The sequence below is a fragment of the Macaca thibetana genome, chromosome 6 (assembly GCF_024542745.1).
Source record: "Macaca thibetana thibetana isolate TM-01 chromosome 6, ASM2454274v1, whole genome shotgun sequence".
In the NCBI taxonomy this organism is placed as follows: Eukaryota; Metazoa; Chordata; class Mammalia; order Primates; family Cercopithecidae; genus Macaca; species Macaca thibetana.
The window spans coordinates 144681278-144701610 of NC_065583.1; the positions used below are offsets into that span (position 1 = coordinate 144681278).

Genomic DNA, 20333 nt, shown 5'->3' on the forward strand with positions numbered 1-20333 from the left:
TTTGGGAGACCAAGGCAAGCTGATCACTTGAGGTCATGAGTTCAAGACCAGCCTGGTCAACATGGTGGAACCCTGTCTCTATCAAAAATACAAAAATTAGCTGGGCATGGTGTTGCACACCTGTAATCTCAGCTACCTGGGAGGCTGAGGCAGGAGAATTGCTTGAACCCAGGAGGTGGAGGTTGCAGGGAGCTGAGATTGCACCACTGCACTCCAGCCTGGGAGAGAGGGCAAGGCTCCATATCAAAAAAAAAAAAAAAAAGTGTTAATATGCTAATGACCAATATACTGGGATCAAAACTAAATGTTGTATAATGAAACAATTTCAATTGACTAAATTAGATTTTCAAGTAATTAAGATGAAATCCTTAAATTTTAAAAGAAAGCAAAGACAAGTAGAAATGTTAAGACTCAAGACAGGACGTTGTATGGTCTGGCTTTCTTTTTTTAAAGACTTATTTATGAGGCAAGCAAATTCTCTTAATTTTTTTCCTCCCTTACTCTAATACTACTATTCAATTCAACACATAGCGGAAAAGAATTGCAGTCTTTTCTGGTACTGCTAATCTCAGAGCCTGCAAAACAAGGGGCAGGGTTTACTTGGGTGGGTGGCACTTATGTAGCCTTCCTTTTCAGTGCCCATATCACCTTCTGTACTACACTGCCTGTATAGAGCTTTGGCCGAATAGGTGAATACTGCCTATAGAACCTTGACTACACAGGTGAACTTGCAATCCAGTCTGGCTCTGCCCTTCGATCCCTAACTACAGGAATTTTATACAAGACAGACTTAGAACTCCCAGAAACTATAAAGAGTTAAGTGTGGAGGCAGGTGATCATGAATCTGGTCTCCCTCAAAGAGTAGCCACTATCCTTGGGCTTCAAGGAAGCTATCTGAAGGTCATTTCATGCTATAAGCCAACATACCTGTTGATAGATGAGTTCCACAAGTTCTTGCAAAGCATCATCTGTTGTAACGCAACCATTCAGGGTCTCTGCAAACTGTTCAATTTCAGTTTCAAAACTGCCAGGCTGCTCTGTAAGATGATTCAAAAAATCCTGAACATATTCTGACAGAGTAGGATAATCCTCACAACCATCCTCATAGGATTCCTATGGATCAAAAATGAAAAAAAAATTTTAATCTATGCAACTGGCTGAAACACACAAAGTGCTATGTCTCTAGCACAAATGCTTTTTTAAAGATCCTTCACATGATAAAAATTTACGTTCATCAATGAAATTGTCAATTGAGCTATTTTTCTTCCTTGCCTAAAAGCTGAAATGTTATAATATTAACAGCAGAAAGGTTCTGTTTAGCAGAATAGGGAATTGTCTTCTCATTCTGGGTCAACTTCTAAGACGGCTGAGAAATAAAGTTTAAACCAATATATCAGTACAGTGCCAATACAAAAATTAAGAATCGGATCTATTTACGAATGAAATAAGATCTAGGATTTGCTTCAAAATGGAAGGGGAAGTATGGACTAGGGATATAAAAACAAGAATGGCCACATGTAGCTTACTGTTGAGGCCATGAGGATTCATTATACCAAATACTCTGTATTTCTGCAGATGTTTGACAACTTTTTTATTGGGGGGGAAAAACACAAAAACCTAGTAAGTTTTATCATCTGTTAATCCCCAAGGGCAAAGAAATGCACAAAGTTGCTCGAGTAACTAAAATTTCATTATAGTGTAAATGGAAGGAGATCTTTTGGCTGCTACATCCAGGTTTCTAACAAAACCTTGATAGCAGCAGTAGTTTCCAGCTAATGTGGTTTCCACCACTGTCACCTTTGGCAGTTCCCAACCTTTTCATTAATGGCAGGAGGCTGAGTGGGTGAGTTTTACAAAAGATAATAGACTTGGGCAGCAACTTTCACATCTCAGGGCCTGGAATACCACCCAAAGCGCTTTAAACTTTACCAAACAGTTAAAATCTAATAATAACTATATTGCTTGATGAAATTTAACCTTCTCCAAACAGAGTCAAATGAAAAGTCACACAGGCTGGACGCGGCGGTGGCTCAAGCATGTAATCCCAGCACTTTGGGAGGCCAAGACGGGCGGATCACGAGGTCAGGAGATTGCGACCATCCTGGCTAACACAGTGAAACCCCGTCTCTACTAAAAAATACAAAACTAGCCGGGCGAGGTGGCGGGCTTCTGTAGTCCCAGCTACTTGGGAGGCTGAGGCAGGAGAATGGCATAAACCCGGGGGGGGGGGCGGAGATTGCAGTGAGCTGAGATCCAGCCACTGCACTCCAGCCTGGGCGACATAGTGAGATTCTGTCTCAAAAAAAAAAAAAAAAAAAAAAAAAAAAAACAGAAAAGTCACATAAAAAAGTTACGACTACAAAACAGAAGCATTTTGTGAAGGGGTTAAGTTCTAAAGTCAGTGAGTGCATAGAGGAAAAAAAAAGTCATATGTGGTCAAAACACCCTTAGAAATGCTCCACGTTGGAGAAAGTCTTTTTTTTTTTTTTTTTTTTGAGACAGAGTCTTGTTCTGTCGCCCAGGCTGGAGTGCAGTGGTGTGATCTTGGCTCACTGCAACCTCCACCTTCCGGGTTCAAGCTATTCTTGTACCTCAGCCTCCCAAGTAACTGGGATTACAGGCATGTGCCACCATGCCCAGCTAATTTTTGTATTTTTAGTAGAGACAGGGTTTCACCATGTTGGCCAGGCTGGTCTTGAACTCCTGACTTCAGGTGTCGCCCACCTCGGCCTCCCAAAGTGCTGGGATTACAGGCGTGAGCCACCGCGCCTGGCCCAGGACACGGTCTTAGGAGAAAGACTAACACTACCAATTGTCCAGTTGTTCCTCTACTGTTGGTGCTTGGTATGGTTTTGGCTGTGTCCCCACCTGAATCTCAACTTGAATTGTATCTCCCAGAATTCCCATGTGTTAGTGGGAGAAACCCAGGGGGAGGTGATTGAATCAATGGGGCCAGTCTTTCCCGTGCTATTCTTGTCATAGTGAGTAAGTCTCAAGATATCTGATGGGTTTATCAGGGGTGTCTGCTTTTGCTTCTTCCTCATTTTTCTCTTGGTGCTGCATGTCAGATGTGCCTTTCACCTCCGCTATGATTCTGAGACTTCCCCAGACTTGTGGAACTGTAAGTCCAAATAAACTTCTTTTTCTTCCCAGTCTCGGGTATGTCTCTGTCAGCAGCATGAAAACGGACCACTATAGTGCTACTACTTCAAATGACCACCATTTGGAGGTCATGTTGTACACTTTTTATGTATCTTTATTTTTTGTTTTATTTATTTTGAGATGGAGTCTCGCTCTGTCACCCAGGCTGGAGTACAGTGGCAAGATCTTTGCTCACTGCAACCTCTGCCTCCCAGGTTCAAGCGATTCTCCTGCCTCAGCCTCCCGGAGTAACTGGGGCTACAGGAATGCACCACGAGGCCCAGCTAATTTTTTTTTCATTTTTAGTAGAGATGGGGTTTCACCAGTTGATCAGGATGGTCTTGAACTCCTGACCTCAAATGATCCACCCACCTTGGCCTCCCAAAGCACTGGGATTACAGGTAAGAGTCACTATGCCCAGCCTGTGTATCTTTAGAGACTGAAGGGATACTTAGCAAAAGTTGCATGTACTATGAGAGGCACTCAGGAAGTAAAACCAGCTGTAGAAATAGCAGATTCATGTGCCTTTTTCATTCACGTATAGTGTTCATTGAATAGAAGGATATATAAACTCTAATACATTAAATTTTGGTCACACATTTGAACCCAAGTTAAACACTCTACTATAATAGGAGGTATTAATATTGATGAAATTATTTACTAATCATAGATATTATAGCTATGACTCTGAGGATTAAGTGAATTAATCAAATTTGCCTAGACTGGTGAAGATCACATAGTAAAGCACAAAGTGCTCAACAAATGAATTACATTTTAAATTTCTAGGAGAATACTGAGTCATATTCCAAATGCAAAAACCATATATTCATACATAAATGGGCTAAAGTATAAAAAGCATCCAAAAAGAATGATACAAAGCTGTATTTCTTGGCACCTAGGATGGTACTCCAATTAATAAGCTAATAGCCACCAGCTGCATATAAGATATGTGATAGACACCATAAGGGCTTTGCCTGCCTCTTGTTTAACCTACTAAATTTTGAGGTAAGCATTATTATCCTCCCTTCACAGAGGAAACAGGCACAGAGTAGTTAAGTCACTTTGGTTATTCATTCAAAATGGTGTGGCTGCTGAGTGTCTACTAAGTGCCAAAGACTGTCTTGGGGATGGGATACTGCCATGACATGAATAAAGCAGACAAGGCTCAGGCTCTCCTCTCATGGAGCTCATCGCCCATGATGGAAGACGTATTTAGAAGTTGAAATATACTACCAAAAAAATAAATAAATAAAATAAAAATAAATGAATAAAAAGCAAAAAGCCAAGGAAAGATTCTTAGAGTTAATATATAAACTGAGAAAGAAAAAAAGATCCAGCCATACAAATATTTAAGGAAAGACATTCTCTGTCTTTCTCAGGGCACAAAAAGCACACAGGCCCCAAGGAGGCCTAATAGCTTTGAAAAACAAAGACAATAGAATACAGAAGCTAAGGAAGGGTGGTAACTAATAAGGTCAATGAGGCAGATAAGGAGAGAGATCTTAGAGGGCTTTGGGGGCCAAATTAAGGAAACTGGCTCTTAAGGGAGTAGGAAAAACAGGATGGGGGAGAGGGTTTGAGCAAGGAAGGACCATGCACCAACTTAAGTGACTGTGCATGGTCACAAAACTAGTTAGAATTGGGGGCAGAACAAAGCCTATACTTTTAACTTCTATGTGAAACTCAAATGACAAAAGCTTAAAACCCAATTTTGACTTTATGTACAAAGATGTTCATTGCCAAAAAATCCATGTAACAATCCATTAACAAGGAATTGGTTAAATACATTATCATGTATCTGTATAATGGAATATCATATAGCCATTTAAGAAAACAAGAGACAACAGTACTTACCTCTAGAGTGAGAAAATGTTCCCATTATAAATATTGACATTATAAAATTGTGAAAGCAGTTAGGCATAATTGTACACATTCATATACTTAATGTTAACTACATACATATGGGAATTTCATAACTAAAAACTAGTCTTAAGTTTTTGATATACAGTTGTTAGTTTTATAGACTTGTAGTATCCTACCACTATTAATGACAAGGAATAGGAGAAAGGCAAAGGTAGGGGTCCCAGCTGAAGGTACTAATTTCCTGTTTCCATCAAATGTCATTCTTTGTGGCAAAAATGCTGCTTAGAACACTGATTTGCAGTCCTTTTTTTTTTTTTTTTTTTTAAATCAACAGAACTCTCTTAAGAAAATGTAAAATCTGATAAGTAAAAGAAGAAAGTAGAACTGCTTTGAATATAGCAGAACAGAGGATCCAGAGCCTGCCATTTTAAGCAAAAAAGGAGGGATAGAGTATTTGGAACAGACAGGCACTCCAACGTGTTTGAATCAAAGCCTGCATTACTTCTCTAGCACCAGATTTTTTAAAGCCACAAATTTCTTCAGTCTTCAATGTGGAATCAAATGGCTTCCAAACAGGGATATTTTCAAGTTTTATTTTTCTTAGAATTCTATGGGAGATTGGGAGCAATATCAATTAGAAAATGTACTTTTTCATGGTAGGTACTCTATATACATTGTCAAGAGATGAGAACCTATTACAAAACAGTGGGAATAAAACAAAACTGATCAGACACTACAGAGAGTGAATACAGTCAAGACTACTTTAGCTAGCTGGATTGAACTAAGGCAAGGGTGTGCAGGAGAGGTGAGTCAATATGCCACCCAGTTCTTAGTGTAAGCAGCTAATTAGAAAGAAGAGATTCGCATGAATAATTTTTATACTGTGTATAGATTTTATACTTGCATTTGAATGTGAGGTCCTCAGGAAGTGGTCAAACAAATGAAAATGTATGCCTAGAGTTCAAAGGAAGAATAAGATGTCAGGGTTATTAGCACATAAGTGATAGATTCTAGGGAATAGGTGGGATTAGCAAAGGAGGTAATAAAATGGAAGAAAGAACATCACCAACAGTCATCTGAGGGGAAAAGGAATGATCTGCAAATTGGGAGGATAAAGAAAGTACTGCCACAGAAGCCAAAGAGGTAGGGGAGAAGAGGTGCTCACAACAACAAATGCTACAGAATAAATTCATAGGTTGAAATCTGGAAGAGGATAATCATTGCGGAGTCTTGGGAATGAAGGAGATTATGTTCAGAGAGAAAAAAGAACAAAATTAATACCTTAAATACTTAGTTCTTATAAAAATGAGACGGAGCTTCTGATAGACTAAAAAGGTACCTTTGCACCTAGCACAGGACCTGGCACATGGGGACTTATAAACTGAATAGATCCTACTGTGCTTAAAGTTTTAAAATGAGATTTAGGAGGATAAATTTAAAAATCGGAAGAACATCAGTCACAAAAATAGTATCAATATAATTAGGGAGATCAGACTGCAGAGGTTTCAACAGTGAGAGACAGTGAATAATTTTACTTATTGGAGAATGATACTACTGCAAGGCAGAAGAAAAACTGGGAAGTAACTTGAAGAGGGATTCTCTTAGAAAAAAAGCTCGTTTTGCAGGGGAGGGAGGGAACTTCTGTCTCTTAATCAATGCTTTATGAATTCCTATGTTAAATTTTTGGCTCTGGTAAGTGAACTGTGATGAAATATTCAAGGCATAATGGTTTGTCTGAGAAGAAACAATGGCCAGGAATAAATGGATATAGCAACTCACTGGTAAGAAGGCATGGAAAGTAGGAAATTCTAGCAGCAGGATTAGAGGAAGAACTGAAGATAAAAGGGCTTGGTGCCTTGAAGGAGTTAAGAAAGCACAGCAGAAGACTACCATAAAAGCTGTTAGAAAAAGGATACCAGGAAACAGATTTTCATGTGTAGAACAAAAGCAGACTCAATAAATGTCTGGAAACTGAGACAGGAGACTACTAGAACAGAGACTCCATGAAGACAGGAATTTCTGTCCATTTTGTTTGTTGCTGTATCACCAGTGCTTGACTCATGATAAGTACTTGACTATTTGTTGAACGAGTGAGTGAACGTAGCTAACTTTGGATTATGGCCACCACTAGAATACATTTACTTTGCAACAAGAGCTCATCCTAAGAGTCAGGGGGAAAAAAGGATTCTGCTGTTCTGTGGCTAATTGGATCGAGAAAAACTTTTTTAGCCTTAACTATGAGTGAAGATTAGGGTAAACTAGTAAGGCTAGAGAATATACCAGAATAGGGGTAGTAAGCCTGAATGCCTGTAGAATTCAGGTAGATTACAAATGAATGAAATAAGCCAGAAAGCAAATTAGAGCTCACAGACTCCATCTAAAGAGAATGCCTCTACTCAGCTACAACCAATTTTTGCTGTATCACAATGCCAGTCCACTAAGGCCAGATTTTATGATTCAAGTTTCTAATATCTAATTTAGGTATTGGTAATTAATTAAAGCAACTAAAATAAAAAACAAACCCATTCAGGGCCAGAGAAGACACCTGCAGGCCACACAGGTTTCCAGGTGCCAGGCTGCAATCTGTTTTGGCAAATTGAGCACAGGAGGTGCTCATCTATAAGAGGATGGCAAGGAATGCCTAAAAGATGCAGTGGCTCAAAGTAAGTGGACTAACATTACTTTATATACTGCTCTACAGCCCCAAAGTCACTTGAACCATGTAAAAATAGTTGATACACGATTGTTACAAACACACCCCTGTATACCTCCATCATAAAATAGCCCAAGTCAATAGGGAAGAAAATAAATGGGAACCTGCTTGTGGCTGCTAGAACAAGCATCCTTAGAGTTTATTCAACTACTTATAGCGCTCTAATGGTTCTTCTCCTCTGTGAGCTAAATACAATTTTCTGGCAAGTCTCAAGATACTCTCATTCCTGCCTCACACGATAGATGGCCTTTTTCACTCTATATCAATTGCTTTTCCTGCTATATCTTTTTCTTTCCAATCCCAAAGCTTTCTCCTATACAGTGTAAGAATCATGGAGTATCTAAAACATGGAACATAGCTTTTCTATACTTTTACTGTAAAATATGGAAGGAGAACCAAAAAGAGATAATAAAAAAGGTGTGCCATTATCAGTTATAAGAGAAATACAAATTAAAACCACAAGTAGATACTATACGCCCACCAGAAAGGTTAAACTTAAATAGAAAATACCAAGTGTCGACCAGGAAGTAGAGCAACTGGAAATCATACACTACTCAGAATGTACAGTGGAACAATCTCTGGAAAACTACATGGCAGTCTCTACTAAAGCTGGCTACCCTAAGTCCCAGCAACTCCACTCCTTGGTATATACCAAACAGAAATAAAGGCACACAGCCAGCAAGACACACAATGTGCCCTATTCATAATAACCCAAGAGTGAAAGCTACCAACGTTCGTCAGACAAATGGGATATATTCATGCAATGGAATGTTATAAAAATAAGTCACCTCCAATTATATGCTACAATATGGAGTAATCTTGATTCTGAGTGAAAGTGAGAAAGAAAATATTCTATATGACTTCATTTATATAAACTTTGAACACAGGCAAAACTATCCAATGAAGTTAAAACAGTGGTTATACTTGGACATCAGAACAACTGGAAGGAGACAGAGGGGGTTTTTGGGATGTTGATAATGTTCTATTTCCTGACTGTGATGCTGGTTAGTTGAGTGTTCACTCTATGAAACTGAGCTAATACTTAAGTACAGTATTCTCTGCTATACTTCAATAAAACTAAGAAGATATGAAAGACAGGACTTAAGCTAAAGTATCATCAATCATTTCTTCAATGATTCCCTCCCACTTCTCTACAATTAATCCCTATGCATTTACTCATCTGGGTTTATCCACTACAACAAATTCCTTTCTACATATTCCAACTGTGCTTTGTACGACTATTTAAGAAAAGTGACTATGTTTTAAAGTTGTTATATAAGTTACAAAGAAAAACTGAAAGTTTAAACGTTCTTTATACCTATGTAAATACTTTATCACAACCCCGTAGGACATTTCTGCATACAATAATTAGGACCAAAACTATGTCTATTTTAACATAATGGAATAATCACTAGAAACAAGAACACAGATGTGTACTCTCAAGCTTACATTCTAATACCTTGAATATAACTACAAAATATATTCCTGAATCAGCTTTGCTTCATTCTGAGTTCAATAATTCAAAACATTCACAATAAAAAAAAATTTTAGGTGTAGTACAGAAAGCACAAACATACTCTAACAAATAATCACATTATTCCAGTAAATTAACCCAGAGTTGTAGGAAAAAGGGGGTACTTACTGTGTAATTGGAAGAATAACCTGAAGGGTAAAATTCAGGGGCATTCACAGACAGCTTAGACATTAATACAGGGGCTACAACCACCTGGGGCTTAGCCATTGCTGACTCCGAGTTCTGCTGTGGGATTTTATCCTGTGAACTAGGTGGAGCTCTCAGGGGCCTCGTTTGCTCTGAGAAAGAAAAAAACCGGGCGTTAGATGCTTTCTTTCCTTGGTACAACAACTTGCTATATACTGAAAACCCATCTGAAAAGCGTCTGTTTTTAAGAGTTAAATAGGAACCGTCATGAAATTTATGGTTATCGCCGAGATGTGTACAGACAGCCTACAAAAAGGAACAATAGACTTGCTGTGACTCATTTATGGGCATACCTGCCTCTAAATGCGTGCTTGCGAGCTTTTTTCCCCTCTGTCTTTTTAAAGGGATCGGTGGAAAAGAGGTGGTTGGTTGCTAGGGTCTCGCTTTAGAGGGCTGCTGAGGGGAGGCGATTTTTACTTCCTCCCGGGACGGCGAACTCCGAGACCGCGCACCCGGCCCCTCCCCCCAGCCGGGCGCACAAAGGATTCCAGCAGACACCTTCCAAACCCGGTTCCGGGCCCGTCCCTGCCCGGTCACGCGGCCCTCTCGGGGAATGCTTTCGGGGAACCGGGGGTGGGGACCGCAGACAACGTCGGGCCTCGGCACGCGTGGAAGGCCGTGGGGAAGCGTTTGCCAAGGAGGACTGGGGCCCTTAGAGCTGCTCCGTACCTGGGAGCGCCCCGGGCCGGGAAGGCCGCTGGGGGCTGACGGGGACCTCGCACTGGGCCCCTGGCGGCGGGGCCGTCCTGGGCTGGCGCAGCGGCGGTGGCTGCAGGAAGCCCGGGGCTTTGGGTTGCGGCGGCGGCTGGTGCCGCGCCCGCTCAGCAGGCCCCGCTCCGTTCGGGAAACCGCCGCCCTCAGGCCCGCCCCCTCCGCGGCCCAGGCCCCGGCTCCGGCCCCGACCAGCACCTGGGGCCCGATCGAAACCGTCCGACATGCTCCTCCTCCTCCGCCTCCTCCTCCAGGGGCCGCTGCCGCTGCGCTCGCGATAGGACGCGGGGGGGAAGGCGCCGCGGGTCGGCTGTAGCCGCCGCGCCTCACTCGGGCCTCATGGAGGAGGAGGGCGGCGGGCCAGGCTTGGCGGCTTGGCGGCCCGGCTGCTCGGTGCTTCTGGCTGAGCGGACAGCAGGCCGAGCACCCGCCACTCCAGAGCGCCCGCCCCCCGAGGCTACCCTCGGCTTTCCAATTCTCCCCCAAAACCCGGCTCCCCGCCTTCGGCGCGGCAGGGGCGCAGGCGGGTCACAGCGGCCCCCTGCGGCACGGAGGCCCGGGACGCGCCCGCGCGGCTCCTCCCGTTCGCGACTGGCGGGACCCCAAGCCCTGCAGGCCGCCCGCCGAGTGGCGTCTCGGCCACCGGTCGGCCCGCAGTCAGGCTCGGGCAGGGGCATCTGGGTTCCTGGGGCCAGGCTGGGGGTATGAGGGGTGAGGGGGACGCTTACCACAGGCAGGCCCGACCTACTTGGTAGTTCTCAGGAGAGACGTGCGAGACTGACAGTTGACGCCCGGAAAATAAAAACACGGGGGGAGGGGGCGTGGACCCTGCGCCAGGGTTCGCTGGCGCACAGGTGTGTTCAGCGACTCGGCTCCGACCGAGACCCGCGGACTGCTGAGGACTGGTCCCTGGGAGACTGCCACCTGCTCTGTTAGCATCGGGGGAAGGGAGTAGAAACGGAATCAAAATATGTGTTTCCCCCTTTTTAATTCGCACTAGGTGTTTACCGCAGTAGGTCACACCTACGTTTAACAAGCTTCGTTCTCTCTGCTTTAACCTTCCCCTCCAGAAATTTCGAGAAAATGTGCTACCTTTCAATGTAACTCTCCCCTCTTTTTCATCTTGTATCAGTGCTGTCCAATGAAAATATAATGCGAGCCACAAATGCAAACCACTTATGTAATTTTACATTTTCGAGAAGCCACATTAAATGAGTGAAAAACAGGTGAGGCCAGGCGCGGTGGCTCACGCCTGTAATCCCAGCACTTTCGCAGGCCGAGGCAGGCGGATCATCTGAGGCAGGGAGTTGGAGACGAGCCTGACCAACATGGAGAAACCCTGTCTCTACTAAAAATACAAAATTAGCCGGGCGTGGTGGCACATGCCTGTAAATCCTAGCTATTCGGGAGGCTGAGGCAGGAGAATCGCTTGAATGCAGGAGGCAGAGGTTGCAGTGAGCCGAGATCGTACCATTGTACTCCAGCCTGGGCAGTAAGAGCGAAACTCCGTTTCAAAAAAGCAAAAACAACAACAACAAAAACCCAGGTGAAATTAATTTAAATTTACTTAATCCATTATGTTCAAAATGGTATTTTAATATGTGATTTAAAATATTAAATATTTTCTCTGTTTTTTAGATACTAGTTGGAATCCAGTGTATATTTTACACTTACGGCACATCTTAGTCAGGATTGGCACATTTCAAGGGTTCAAGAGCCACATGTGGCTAGTGGCTACTGCGTTGCACAGCACAATTCTAGACTTTATTAATATGTAAATTGTTGTTTTTGTCAGGCCTAACAGTGTTAATGCCAACGAAAGGATGGATGAACATGAGTAACGACAAGGAAGGAAAAATTGATTTCCTTACTGTTGGATTGATCCATCTCCACAAATTCTGATTTTAGCCTTGTGTTGTAAGCAGGGTTTCATGTTTTTCTATCTTTTCATCTTAAGAATCATTTCAATTAGGAACACAAACTTTTGTTAACCATTTTCTCTTCTGATTAATAAAGAAAACAATGTTTTCCCCTAAATGAATAAGAAAATGGCTTTACCGAGGGCAATCATGAATAAATGATTCATGCTATTGATGTTAGGCAAAAATAATGAAGTCAGGGAAGGAAGCCAGCAGTACGTGTGGCTCTTCAGTGTAGGGAAAGTATAGGATTCAGTCTGCCAGAGCTTAGTTGGGATTCCAGCCTTGACTATTACTGGCTGTGTGATTTTGAATAAGTAAGGGGTTTAGCTTCTCTGAGCCTCACTTTCCTCATCTGTAAAGTAATAACTGTATTGTAGCACTGAGCATATATTACAGACAAGATTACAATTTTAAAAATTACAATTTTAACATTTTAAAATTCATTATTGTATGTGGTCACCAGTCACTTCTTGTCTGGACTTTTCTATCATATAGGAAAGACCCATAAACTATGCTAGAAAACTAACGGTGAGTTATGCTCCACTGAAGTAGATGCCCCAATTCTGTCCCAAGCTTTTGTTTGCACTCACCACCCTTTCACTTCCCCTTAAAACCTTTATGATGAATAGCACCTTTTCTAACACCTGGGACTTTCCTATGTGAAGATAAGGCCATTACTGTATCCATGGTGATGTCATGACATCTTCACACCCTCTTGTTAGGAAAGTTAGGTAAGATATCCTTTGCCTCCTCCATATTTGTTACTGTATAACTTTTGCCCTATTCTTATAATGTGTGGATGGTGGACTTGGAGATAACATGAATGGATTTTGCATCATGATAATAAAAATATCTAATATTTGTTATGTGTCAGTCACCTTTCAAGAGCTTTTATCATTTTATTTTATCCTCATATCCTGTGAATTAGACATTCCAATATCTTCATTTTACAGAAAAGGTGCCAAGATACCACAAGGGCTCAGATCCATCTTGGGACTGTTTTAGAGCTAACTGGCAGGTATTGCAAAATGCATACACAGAAACACATGAACGTGTGAGTACCATGTGGACCTCCCTAAAGAGAATCATCAGAGTGCTCATCATCCACATGTATGCCTTTCTTATTTATTTATGGTGAAAGGAGAGTAGAACTAAATCTGGACAGGTTGGAAAATATGTTGTAATATGGGAAAAGGACCTGCTGTGAACTATGAAAAAAAAATGTTTCCTTAAACTGTACTTGAAAGCCTTTCTCCAGTAAGACTTCCCAAGCTGCCTAATCTTAGATTCTCTCCCTTGTGATAAGTGTACCCTGGGAAAAGTGTCTTAGTAGTTAGCATGCCAGATTGTTATTGTTAGTATTTGGTTTATTTAAATGTCTCCTTCCCTAAACTAGCCCTCTGAATACAGAGGATGCCTTTTAATCCTTTAGGTCCTAACCCAGTACTTAGTCCATTATAAGCTTTTAACAGAAATAGGACTCACCTGCAATGGTCCTGCCTTTCCTTAGGTCACCAGTCTAGTGATGGTAAAAAAAAAAAAAAAAAAAAAAAAGACTGATGTTTAGAACTTGTTTACCTCAGGATCATCATTAGACCTTGTGGGAGTAGACAGTGCAGCCTTTCAAGGCCAGCTACCAAGAGAAAATTTTCATAAATATGCAAGAGGAAATATTTGCAAACCACATGGTATAGTTTGTATATTTGACCCTCCAAGCCTCGTGTTGAAACTTGATCCTGAATGTTGGAGGTGGGGCCTAATGGGAGGTGTTTGGGTCATGGTGGCAGATTCCTCATGAATGGCATGGTGCCATTCTCACAGTAATGAATGAGTTATGGTTTTACTAGTTCCCAAGGAGTTTCCTCAAGAGCTGGTTGTTGAAGAGAGCCTGGCACCCTCCCCCTCTCTCATGCCTCCTCTCTTGTCATGTGATCTCTGCACACTGGCTCCCCTTCCCTTTCTGCCATGCATAGAAGCAGCCTGAAGCCCTCACCAGAAGCAGATGTTGGTGCCATGCTTCTAGTACAGCCTGCAGAATAGTGAGCCAAATAAAACCCTTTTCTTTATAAGTTACCCAGCCTCAGCTATTCTTTTATAGCAACAAAAATGGATGAAGGCACCACATATTTGACAAAAGACTCGTGTCTAGAATATATAAAGTACCCTCAGAACTCAACTGTATTGAGAATACTGTAGCCAGGTGCGATCCCAGCACTATGGGAGGCTGAGGCAGGCAGATTACCTGAGGTCAGGAGTTCGAGACCAGCCTGGACAACATATGAAACCCCGTCTCTACTAAAAATACAAAAATTAGCCAGGTATGGTGATGCGTGCTTGTAATCCTAGCTACTTGGGAGGCTGAGGCAGGGGAATCGCTTGAACCCAGGAGGCAGAGGTTGCAGTGAGCCGAGATCGCACCACTGCACTCCAGCCTGGGTTGTGCATGACTCCATCTGAAAAAAAACCCAAACAAACAAAAAACCCAAATCAACTGTAAAAGGACAATTCAGTTAGAAAAGGGCCAAACATAAATGAAAGAACACTTCACTGAAGGGAATATACAGATAGCATAAGCCTATGAAAAATGTTCAACATAATTAGCCAGTAGGAAAATGTTTTAAAAACCACTGAGATTTCACTACCTACTTATTCCAATAGCTCAAATAAACAATAGTGACAACACAAATTCAAGGATGTAGAGAAACTAGGAACTGTGTTGCTCATACGTTGCTGGTGAAAATGTAAAATGCTGTAGTCACTCTAGAAAACAGTTTGATAGTTTCTTTAAAAAACTATACATATTAGTACTGTATGACCCAGCAATTGCACTACTGGACATTTCTCACAGAGAAATTAAGATGTATATTCACATAAAATCCTGTACCCAAATATTTAGAGTGGCATTATTAATAATAGCCACAAATTAGAAAGAACCCAAATATCGTTTGATGAATAAATAGTTTAACTGTGGTACATTCATACCACAGAATACTACTCAGCAAAAAAAGGAACAACTACTAGTATAAGAATGTTGATGGATCTCAAGGGAATTATGCTGAACACAAAATTTCTATCTCAAGAGTAATTGTGTGATTCAGTTTATGACAAAATTACGAAGATGGAGAGCAGATTTGTGGTTGCCAGGGATTAAGGAGGGAGTGGAATTTAGAGGCAAGAAGATGTGGTTATTAAAATAGTAGGTAGTATGAGAAAAACCTTGTGATGGAACTATTTTGTTCTTGACTGTAATGATGGTCACATGAGTCTATACATGTGATAACATTCCATAGAAATAAGTGCGCACACATACACACATACACACGTGTGCATGTAAAACTAAGGTTGGTGAACTGTATCACTTATATCATATTATAGTTATACAAGATATTACTATTGGGGGAAACAAGGTGAAGCATAAACAAGATCTCTCTGTATTATTTCTTAGAATTGCATGTGAATCTATAATTAAGTTTTAGAAACCTAACATATAAATAAACTTTGTTCCATCTTATTCCATCACTCCTAATTCTCTGCTAGCTAGTTCAGTTAATTCCTTTCTGCACAAATCATCATAGCAACTTACATATCATTATAAATGAGTGGGGTCATCATTAAGAGAGAAAAAGGTTAGCTGATGCATTTGTCCTCGTGTGTCTCATCTGTGTAAATTATTTTCCTCTGGCCACTATTAAACATAACCCCAGGCAGTCAACTCTTGAGACTCCATTCTGGATTAGGGATCCAATTCATCTTAGAGTCTAAGATAGCCAGGAATGCTGCTTGGACCCCCCTTAACATCTACTGATACTTGTTTAACGTTGATCTCTTAGCTGTACTGTAAATTCCATGAGGCTAATGAAGGAAACCAAAATATTTCACCCCAAAATATATTTCCTTGACATAGTTCAAGATGGTTATTCAGATGGGCTGAACATATAAGAATAGTTAGAAACCTGCCTTTTGTGGGGAAGATTGAATCTGTAGAGAAAAATCTGCATTGATGCAGTGAGGCTTTCTCTGAGACGCTCACTTGTCCCGTCTAGGAAAGATTAACTGAGACTCTGATACCTTTAAAGGTTTATAAACATTCTCTCTGAGGACTGCTACCTGTGAGATTTCATCTACATAATAAGACCACCTTTGCTAGCCAGTTCTCCTCTTCTCTCTCTCTCTCTCACTCTGTCTTGCTATTATAACTGATTTAACACCGTAATCTGTTTTTGGCTATGTGCTGAGCTTCCACTCTTTCTGTAACTTCAAGATAGTAAGTATATCAGCTTCTGTACCCCATTTGGGTAATTACTTTGTGACTCTCCTCTGAGCACAGTCATTTCTTTTCTTTCTTTTTTTTTTTTTTTTTTTTTGAGACAGAGTCTTGCTCTGTCACCCAGGCTGGAGTGCAGTGGCACGATTTCGGCCCACTGCAACCTCCGCCTCCCTGGGTTCAGCGATTCTCCTGCCTCAGCCTCCCAAGTGGCTGGGATTACAGGCACACGTCACCACGCCCAGCTAATTTTTGTATTTTTAGTAGAAACGGGGTTTCACCATATTGGCCAGGCTGGTCTCGAACTCTTGACCTGGTGATCCACCCACCTCGGCCTCCCAAAGTGCTGGGATTACAGGCGTGAACCACCACGCCCGGCCTCAAAGTCATTTCTATTAATATACCTTTTGTCAGTTGATTTTTCAGTAAAACTTGAGAGAGCAAAGGGGAAGTTTTTATTTGTCCCCTACAATAGCAATTCATTCATTCACTTGTTAATTCAACGAATATTGATTTTGTGTCTACTTCCTGCCAGCACTGTTCCAGGTGCTGAGGATATGCAGGGGTGTGAGATTACTAGGTTTGAGGCATATGAGACGTGAAGCAGGAAAACAAGTTCAGTGGCTATTACAGAAAGTTTGGTGAGAAATGGTGGTGTCCAGAAAGGTAGTGGTAGTGGGGTTGGAGAGAAAGGCCACACTGAAGAGATGTTTAGGAAGAAGTTGACAGATTGTGTGTGAGGCATTAGTGAGAGGCCAGAGATCAGGGTGACTTCCAGGATTCCGGCTTTGGTGCCTCAGCCTGTAAGATGGAAAATACCTAAAGGAAACAGATTTAGGGGTATATGCCAAGGAAAGTTTCTGCTTTGTCCTCTGAAGTTTCACTGAAAAATTTGCTGACAAAAGGCAGACTAATTGGAGAAAAGACATACAAATTTTTTAACATGTACATGAGGGAGAACCATAGAGTGATCACTCCAACCCCTAATGGGATTCAGAAGCTTATATACCATATTGAGGTTACAGGAAGAATGGGGGCTTAGATTGTGACAAAACAGGTTACAATGGCAAAACATTGTTACGGGAGAGAGAGAGAAGAGGAAGCCTGGCTAGCAAAGGTGGTCTTGTTATATAGATGAAACTTAACAGGTAGCAGACCTCAGAGAGGCTAGATGGCGAATACTTTTTCAGACCTTTAAAGTTGTCAGACTCTCAGTTAATCTTTTCTTGATATAGACAATGGAAGGCCTCAGAAAGAACCTGGCTGCATCAATACAGATTTTCTCTACAGATGCAGCTCTCTCCCACAAAAGGCAGCTTTGCAGGGATACTTCATTTGCAGGCCCTCTGAACAGCCATGGCAAAATATGTCAGATAAATACATTTTGGGGTGAAATATTTTTATTTCCTTCAGTCCTCATTTTGAAACTTTAAGAAGGTTTACATACTAAAAAAGCCAAGTTGATAGCTTTGGAGAAATTTGGATCAGAGGTTGTATTAGTCTATTCTCATGCTGCTGATAAAGGCATACCCAAGACTGGGTAATTTATAAAGAAAAAGAGATTTAAGAGACTTACAGTTCCACGTGGCTGGGGAGGCCTCACACTCATAGAGGAAGGAGAAAGGCATTCTTACATGGCAGCAGACAAAACAGAATGAGAACCAAGGAAAAAGGGAAACCCCCTTATAAAACCATCAGATCTCGTGAGACTTATTTACTACCACGAGAATAATATGGAGGAAACTAACCCATGATTCAATTATCTCTCACCACCTCCCTCCCACAACACGTGAGAGTTATGGGAGCTACAATTCAAGATGAGATTTGGGTGGGGATACAGGCAAGCCATATCAGAGTTTCTTGGGCATGTCAGAGGCATTCAAACCAGAGAGACTTAGTCTTGAATGAGGACTAGGAAAAAGCCGTCATTCAATGCAGCCCTAGCCTGCATTCCCAGGTTAGGCATTCCTAGCTTCTAGATGTTTATGGTTAAGGAAACAGATTAATAATGTTTACTAAACAGACCCAGGGCCAGGAATGTCCTGATATCCCCATATCTTGAGAACAAAAGCATTCCTAATTTTGCTTTAAAGATAATATTGATTCTTATAAAATATAATAATTAAGAAAATTAATCCTTTGTCACAAACCCTGTAGTCGAGCATATATCCCTGTGATTTTGTTTTTGTTATCCTATACATAAACAAGTATTGTACTTAGGGTGGGTGCATTCCTCCTCCTACTTTCAAGAATGCCCTGCTCTGTCTATGGAGTAGCTACTCTTTCACTCCTTTACTTTTTAAATAAACTTACTTTCACTTTGCACTGTGGACTCACCCTAAATTATTTCTTGTGCAAGATCCAAGAACCCTCTCTTGGGGTCTGGATCGGGACCCCTTTCCAGTAACATCTTTCTGGTGAACCACAAAGGGATTATACTGAAGAGACCCCTGACCCAAAGGAAAATCATCTGTGCACTACACCAAGTGGCCAACTTTGGGTAAGTGGAGTGCATTTACCTAGGTAGAGGATGGGATTAGGTTAGAGGCCCAACTTAACTCTCTCCTAAGACAGGGAAGGTTAAAGGCCCCCTTAATAAAAGTCAAAGACACTTGGCCGAACCTGGGTTCAAGGCCCAACTTAGGAAGGTTAGAGTCCCTCCCAAGATTTAGGGGGTTGAGGCCCCATTCAGTAAAATCCCTCTTAGCTAAAAATGGGTTTGGCACCATGGGATGTTAACTGCTATGTTCTTTGTATTAATCTGCCTTGTCCTCTTTGCTGCATGAATCAATTTCTTGGTTGCTATCTCAGTTTCACTGTCATTTTCAGGAAACATCATTTAACTGGTCTTAGGGATTTGAACTTTCTCTTCCTTTGTGTACCTCCTGATTTCTGTCCACTTGCTTTTGAAACATTGGGAACAAAAGGCATTGCAGGATTTGGTTTTATTATATTTGGCTTATTTTAAGACTCTAACTGCTAAGGTCCCATCTCTAAAATTGCTGATTGAGATTTGGTATTTAACAGGTATGAGCAATAAGATTAGATAGATGTGGTTATGTTTTGCTGCAGCTATGCCCACTAGTTGTAATAAAGAAGCACTTTATTGATATGGTTTGGCTGTGTCCCCACCCAGATCTCATCTTAAATTGTAGTTCTCATAATTCCCACATGTCATGGGAGGGAATCGGTGGGAGGTAATTTAATCATGGAGGCAATTACACTCATGCTGTTTTTATGATAATGAGTTCTCACCAGATCTGATGGTTTTATAAGGGGCTTTCCCCGCTTTTGCTCGGCACTTCTCCTTGCTGCCACCATGTGAAGAAGGATGTGTTTGCTTCTCCTTCTGCCATGATTGTAAGTTTCCTGAGGTCTCCTCAGCACTGCTGAACTGTGAGTCAATTAAGCCTCTTTCCTTTATAAATTACCCAGTCACAGGGATGTCTTTATTAGCAGCATGAGAACAGACTAAAACAGATAGAAATCAGGGGACTTTTCTCCTTGCTTTTCTGTTTCATTTGCACACTAAAAAAATTCTTTCCTTTCTTGGATTCAGGTAAATTGGCGTTGCTTGTCCAATCCATGCTACCATTGTTGCCCAGAACATGCTTGCTCTGGTCATCCCCATCTAAATCCTCTTCATTTTGTTTGCCTTATTTGACATTTATTTTGTCAGATTTCATGTTATGGTTTATTTAAGATACATGGCTTAGCTCATTTATATTATTTGGCTTGTGTGAATAAGAGAATTCGGTTTTCAGCAGAGGTCTCGTCATTAATGCAACTGGCCTTAAGACCTCTCTTATCCTTTTCAGTGGAACTTGGCCATTGGCAAAACAGTCTTGTAGATTTGGAACTTTTCTTCCAACATCACCTGCCTCCTTCATGGGACCCATGTTGTTGATTCCAAAGGACTCAATGTTAGAATGTATTCTTGAATGTTGGGACGAGTTTAAATTAAATGGGCTTAAGAAGAGGAAATTGATGCTTCTATGT

General features: G+C 41.4%; 1 protein-coding gene across 5 annotated transcripts in view; it reads right to left on the minus strand.

Annotated features, from left to right (window-relative positions):
• PAIP1 (poly(A) binding protein interacting protein 1) overlaps positions 1-20333 on the minus strand; it is a 74416-nt gene that overhangs the window by 19822 nt on the left and 34261 nt on the right. Inside the window, exons 1-3 of one of the 5 annotated variants that reach the window (XM_050794868.1) lie at positions 10877-10963; positions 9360-9529; positions 928-1113 (exon numbers count right to left, since the gene is read on the minus strand). In XM_050794868.1, coding sequence (XP_050650825.1) covers positions 928-1113; positions 9360-9458 — 285 coding nt within the window. In that variant the 5' untranslated portion in view covers positions 9459-9529; positions 10877-10963. Of the gene's footprint in view, positions 1-927; positions 1114-9359; positions 9530-9730; positions 9855-10106; positions 10707-10876; positions 10964-20333 lie in introns of those variants that run through there. The other 4 variants (XM_050794867.1, XM_050794866.1, XM_050794870.1 and 1 more) reach the window with 4 other exon arrangements.